Raw genomic sequence first — 5,807 nt, forward strand, 5'->3', positions numbered from 1 at the left:
GCATTAGAAATCTGATTAATAGGTTTTATTCGCTTGGTTCTTTTCTATAATTGCATGAGTTAGTATTAATTACTCGGGTTGTGGTTAACAAGTTATTATGGATACAAAAGGGCGACCGTTTTGTTGCTTTTGGATCGGACCGACTGTAGAGGAGTTGGACCGAACTTGGTGAAGCCTTCTGAGTGTTTGGTCGTGAGGGCCGAGTACTGGAATGAAAGAGATAGAAGCGACCTTGCAGGTATTTGAAAATTACGTGTTCTTTTGCAGACAGTTCCAAATTTTCGTGCGACTAGAAATAGCATTTCCATTGTTCCCGGCTTATAGTCTGCTCTTGTCCCAGTTTCGATCCCATTTTGGCCTCCTCCTCTCGACAAACGCCGCAATCCCTTCCTCGGAATTCCTTCCTTCCCTCAAAAACGGAGCCCAATATTTGTCTTTGAACTCTTTCCCCGCCTCAAAACTTCCCTTTTCACCCAGCCCCAAGAAAATACCCTCACGACTAGCCCAGACAGCATCGGGACTATTCTCCGCAATCACTTTGGCAATTTCAACAGCCTCTTCCACGGGATTTTCAACGACTTTATCAACCAAACCCCACATCAAGGCTTCATCTGCTCCCACGTTTCGACCAGTCAAGACCATATCTGTTGCCCTTCCGCGCCCGATTTTCCAGACGAGCAGAGGAAGAGTGCCACCCAGAAGTGAAAGGCCAACTTTGACGTCCGGGAGAGAAAGAACGGCTGAAGGAGAACAGAACACCATGTCACAATTAAGAAGCACTTCGACTCCACCGCCTACAGCTAAACCGTTCACAGCCGCTAGAATGGGTTTTCTGCCATGTCGAGAGGAGATGCCGCAGAAGCCGGTTGGAGGCAAATTTCCTTTCTGTTTCTTAGGTGTCTTAATCCATTCTTTGGAAAGTCAGAGACAGCGTTGGATCTATAACTCCCAAACGCTCGTGGACCATTTCATGCGATTGAATTATGAGGGGAAAGTGCTCACCTCGAAGATCTGCACCAGTGGAAAATGCTCGCCCAGAACCAGTAAATATTCCCACTAAGATATCAGGATTACTATCCATCCAATTCCATACTCTCTCGAGCTCCCAGTGCCCGTGATTTGGAATGGTGTTCAACTCTTTCGCTCGAGTGAGTGTCACGAGTAGAATGGACGGGGTAGGGAATGAAAGTGAACAGATGGTGGTCCCTAGAGGAGGTGAGTACATATTTTAGCAGGGTCAACTTAGCTAATTTATGCCAAAAGAGAAAGGAGATTATTCGAGTTGCTCGGCATGCTTGTATGGAGGGGAGACTTCGGGAAAGAGGACTTCGAAAGTTGCTCAGTAATCATGACTTCGAGCTCAACCGAGGTCCTGCCTGCTTAGTTCTTCCTTTCTGGCACTTGAAGGCAAGAAAAGGAAGCCGGGTCTAAAATTGTTTGCTCTCGTTCAAGTCGGTATCTCCTGAAAGAATCAGCAAAGCGGAAAGATGAAGCAGAAAAGGGGCAAAAGTGTAAAGCAGTTATGGCACGTAAGTCGGACACGTGATCACCCCACTTCTCCTTTTTGGTGGTTGCTTGATAAGCACTTGGCTAAATTTTGATGTTAAGCGTCATAAGAGCGTCACAACGCATCTTGACTCATATCAATATAAAGTGAGATAGTATTGCAGGGCAGAAGATCGAAAGATCGACAACTGGATTTCCAAAAGTGGTTGATTAACGAGCGTCAAGATATGTGGATGATAAATCACGCGTCATCGACCTACCCCACTCTTATCAGATTTCCCAAGCCTTATCCCACAGTATAAAGATCTTGGGGGAACTTTTTGAAGCTCAGTCAGGGCTAAAATTTGGATATCCTCGACCTCAAAACTACTTGACACTCCCTGCGGAAGCCGTCTTCACCATGTCGTCTGCCTTCGGTGCATTAGTGACCATCGAATCTGAAGATCTTCAGATTTGGCCCCCGGAAAATCCCATGAGGTTTGACCAAGATGCATCTCGTGAGCGTCCAGTTCCCCCTCCTGAGTTTGGAGACGTTGAGATGCTCCCCATCCCCAGCTCAGGCCGTTCATCTGGATCTCGGGATCGTATCGAGAATGTCGACGAAGCTCAACGCGTTTCAAGCGATATGGTCAGAGATAATCAGAGGCAAGGAACAATATCAGATCAAATACAAACCATATGGTATCCATATAAGAACAAATTTCGAGTAATGGCTGCTTGTTTGACTGCCATGGCGAACGGAATGAATGACTCGGCCCCAGGAGCACTGATTGCAAGCCTCGAAAGGTATGAGGGGCACCGGAACTCTGAAAACTAGAACTGAGCTGAAAGTCTGCAGAGACTATAACATTTCCTATGGCACTGTCTCGATCATTTTCGTCTGCAATGCCCTTGGGTTTGTAGCAGCTGCCTTTTTCATCAGTGCACTCTCTTCCAGAATTGGACGGGCGAAGTGTTTGATGATATCGGAGGCTTTGCTAATCCTTGGATACACGGCCATTGTCACGACCCCACCGTTTCCAGTCGTTTGCGCATCGTAGGTATCCCATCCCCTCGAACAAATGTTTTCCTGATCTGTGATAGATTCTTCGTCCTCGGAGTCGGGATGGCCATGAATTTGGCTATCTGCCAAGTCTTCTGTGCTAACCTCGCAAACAATACTGCTGTGGTTGGGGCATACCAAGGCGCTTATGGCATCGGCGGAATCGCTGGGCCACTCATTGCTACTGCGCTTGTGTCTCGAGGTAATGTCTGGTCGCGATTCTATACTGTAGAACTGGGACTTGCGGCTCTCAACTTTTTTCTGATTCCGTGGGCCTTTTGGAAGTACGAATTGGAGTCCGAGCAAGAGCAAGTACTCCCTCACCCAGCCGGTGAGCAGAATGAAAGCACGCAACGGAAGTGGAGATCTTTCAAAACACTCTTGTCAGACAGAACAACCGTCCTTGGATCTCTTTTCATCTTTGCTTATCAAGGATCCGAGGTGCGTAACCTTTTCAGTAGCAATACGCCAAGTAACTCACTGACCAATGATAGGTTGCCATCTCCGGTTGGGTAATTGCCTTCTTGGTGCAATTCCGGCACGGAGATCCCAGTAAAGTGGGCTATGTAACTTCCGGTTTCTGGGCTGGCATAACACTTGGTGAGTTTTAATGGATGGTTGCACATAATAGACGCTGATGTGCTGCAGGGCGTTTCACACTCTCATTTTTGGCCCACCACATTGGGGAACGCCTTTTCGTTTTCATAGTCACTGTAGGAGTAAGTGGTCTCTTCCTATGTTCTCGGAGAAAAATCTTACCGATATCTCTGCAGGCTTTGATCCTCGAACTCCTCATCTGGTTCGTACCGTCAATTCCAGGTGATTCCATCGCCGTGGCATTTTCATGCCTCCTGCTTGGACCGATTTACCCTTGTGCTGTACACATTTTCCAACGACTCATCCCTCGGAAGATGCAAATCTCATCACTTTCTCTCATTGGTTCAGTTGGAAGCTCTGGAGGCGCCGTGGCACCCTTCATGACAGGAATGTTGGCTCAGCATGTTGGAACATTTGTCTTACATCCAATCTGCATCGGCTTGTTCGTGAGCATGGGTCTAGCCTGGTTCTTTCTGCCCGAGCCCGAGAAGAGATCTGAATAAGGAGGCTTTCAGACTCGTGGTTACGAGGATCCCGGTGATGCCACAAGCCCAGGGAACTCCGTCCGGAGATTTGTCGTTGCTTTACACCTCTCAGGGATTATCTGCACGCCAGGGCTTCTCACTCCCTTTCCGCTGTGTATCTGTGGCGTTTTCTCGATGCCATTTCTAATTCCATCCTCATGTGACAACACAGGGACCATCCACCAAGCTCTTATTGCTTCTGGTATCGCAGGACGGTGTCGCCAGCTCGACATCATCCTCAAACACAAAACTTCCTACTCGAGCTTGAGGATTCGTTCGTGATTGGTGGGTGGGAGAGGCTCGATTATTGAGCATATTCGGGGAGGTATCGAAATGTTGTATGCGCGAGGCTTCGACGCGACCCCGGATGAAGATGGCAAAGGATGGCAGGAACCCCACAATAATAGCTGTTAGTGCAAGCTGAGTCAGTGGACTTCACCATTTATGAGCAACCAGGTAGATTTACCAACTCCACCTTCTACAACGGACCAGAGTGTAGTCACTTCTCCCTTCTCAAAACTCGAATTCATTGAAGTGATACGGATGATGCCAACAATTATAGTAAGGATGCCGACTGTGAACACGATTCCGACGGCGAATTTCTGAGCTGTCGAGATCCGTATGGTGTACAAAATATGAACAGGAATAGCCATGACTATTTAGGTTGAAGCAGTGGTTAGTGGCGTCAAATGGGGTGCTAGTGTGGAAGAGAAAGAAAGAGGGCGCGGGAGGTTACTCATTAAATCAGTAAGGAGACCAGCAGCGAAACCATACCAGAGGCTTGCGGCCATTGCGATCTCACCTCTTGGCTTAGAACACTCATCTGGAACAGTTAGTAGCGGCTTCGGCAGAGTCGTTCTGGAAGAATTGTGCAAAGAGAGCCTCACCACCGGGGTTGAACAAAGCATGCAAACTTGAACAGCTGGTAAAAGCGCTGATTACGCATCCCACAAATGTAATTATGGTAAAAGCCATCACTCCCCACCAAATCTTCGTATATGTTGATAGCCCAATGGTGAGTTTCTGGAACATGCAGAGAAGGCTCAGTTTTACGGCCCACAATGTAGACCAGAAGAACATCTCGATCACAAGCAAGCCTTTCAAGACTGCAACCATATCTGCCCCCATACTTACATAGACTTCTATTTGACCAGTAGGGACTTGGGAAAGGTCGTGGAGTTTGGGAAGATAAGACAAGTAAGGTGAACACGTTGTCGCGAACGAGGCCAGCCCGAAGTACGAAGGTACATGAAGACATCCTCGGACGACAAGGGTAGATGAAGAGCTTTGACCCAGCGAGCCCATGTACGAAGAACCACTAGTAGCAAGAGACGATTAGACATGCGATCAATATTCGCTGGATATACTAGTCAGCATCGGTACATCCAGCATCGGCCAAGGGGATTAGGGAGAGCGCCTGTGCCTACCACGAGGGTCTCATCCGAATCATCTTGCGTATCCAGTAGGAACTCTCGACGTTTGTACATTGAGATGGGACGGGCTGAAAGTATTTGGGCCCGTGTTCGCTGAGGCCTCAAGGCAGCCTAGATCTTGGTTTTGATTGAAAGTGAGAAGATGGAGAAGACCTGAACGCGGTGGAACGCGGTGCACGATGATAAGCCATCCCAGCGGAGCTACAGTCGGTCTGATCTAAAAGCGACAAACCCCCCCCCCCCCCCCCCCCCCCCACTATAATACCAATTAATATAAATCGTAGTAATTAATTCTATATTCTCAAAATTATAATATCTTTATTATTAAAGGAGATATAATATATATAATTAAATAAGTAAATTTTTTTGTATTTTATATAATATTTATTTCTATATACTAAAAAAACCGGTATACTAAAAAAACTTTCTATTTAAGGAGTCTTAAATCTCTATTATATAAATATAAAAAGCTATAATTTGTTTACTATTATTCTTTAGATATATTTCTCTATAAGGGCTTAATTTATAATTAGAAAAATACTATAGTTTAGCTATACTATTAATTATTTTATTAAGAGTATTAAAAGCTACTATAGCTATTATTCCTTACTTTATTATAATTATTAACCTGTTCTCGGAACTCGGGGCTGTAATATTGAGCTTTTATTAAGTTTAAATATAACTCTAAAGTTTAAAGATATAGAG

At 45.9% G+C, this 5,807-nt stretch overlaps 3 protein-coding genes across 3 annotated transcripts; 1 reads left to right on the forward strand and 2 right to left on the reverse strand.

The window, feature by feature from the left end:
* Positions 1-235: 235 nt before the first annotated feature.
* K444DRAFT_609541 (ClpP/crotonase) lies at positions 236-1,682 on the reverse strand. Its single transcript, XM_024879595.1, has 2 exons — positions 1,003-1,682; positions 236-911 (listed from the first exon to the last, which is right to left on the reverse strand). Exons 1-2 carry the CDS (start codon positions 1,223-1,225, stop codon positions 319-321), a joined length of 816 nt encoding a protein of 271 aa, XP_024740859.1. The 5' UTR covers positions 1,226-1,682; the 3' UTR covers positions 236-318.
* Positions 1,683-2,131: 449 nt separating this feature from the next.
* On the forward strand, positions 2,132-3,648 carry K444DRAFT_522043 (MFS general substrate transporter; the record flags this gene model as incomplete). The annotated part of the gene is made up of 6 exons (XM_024874176.1): positions 2,132-2,292; positions 2,345-2,542; positions 2,590-2,989; positions 3,043-3,148; positions 3,197-3,267; positions 3,322-3,648. 6 exons carry the CDS (start codon positions 2,132-2,134, stop codon positions 3,646-3,648), a joined length of 1,263 nt encoding a protein of 420 aa, XP_024740860.1.
* Positions 3,649-3,734: 86 nt separating this feature from the next.
* Positions 3,735-5,359, reverse strand: K444DRAFT_316961 (uncharacterized protein). Its single transcript, XM_024871858.1, has 5 exons — positions 5,097-5,359; positions 4,557-5,026; positions 4,406-4,492; positions 4,136-4,324; positions 3,735-4,076 (listed from the first exon to the last, which is right to left on the reverse strand). The coding sequence occupies exons 2-5, from the start codon at positions 4,972-4,974 to the stop codon at positions 3,826-3,828; spliced, it is 945 nt and encodes a 314-aa protein (XP_024740861.1). The 5' UTR covers positions 4,975-5,026; positions 5,097-5,359; the 3' UTR covers positions 3,735-3,825.
* Positions 5,360-5,807: the final 448 nt, after the last annotated feature.

The sequence above is a fragment of the Hyaloscypha bicolor genome, assembly GCF_002865645.1.
Source record: "Hyaloscypha bicolor E unplaced genomic scaffold K444scaffold_47, whole genome shotgun sequence".
Classification (NCBI taxonomy): Eukaryota; Fungi; Ascomycota; class Leotiomycetes; order Helotiales; family Hyaloscyphaceae; genus Hyaloscypha; species Hyaloscypha bicolor.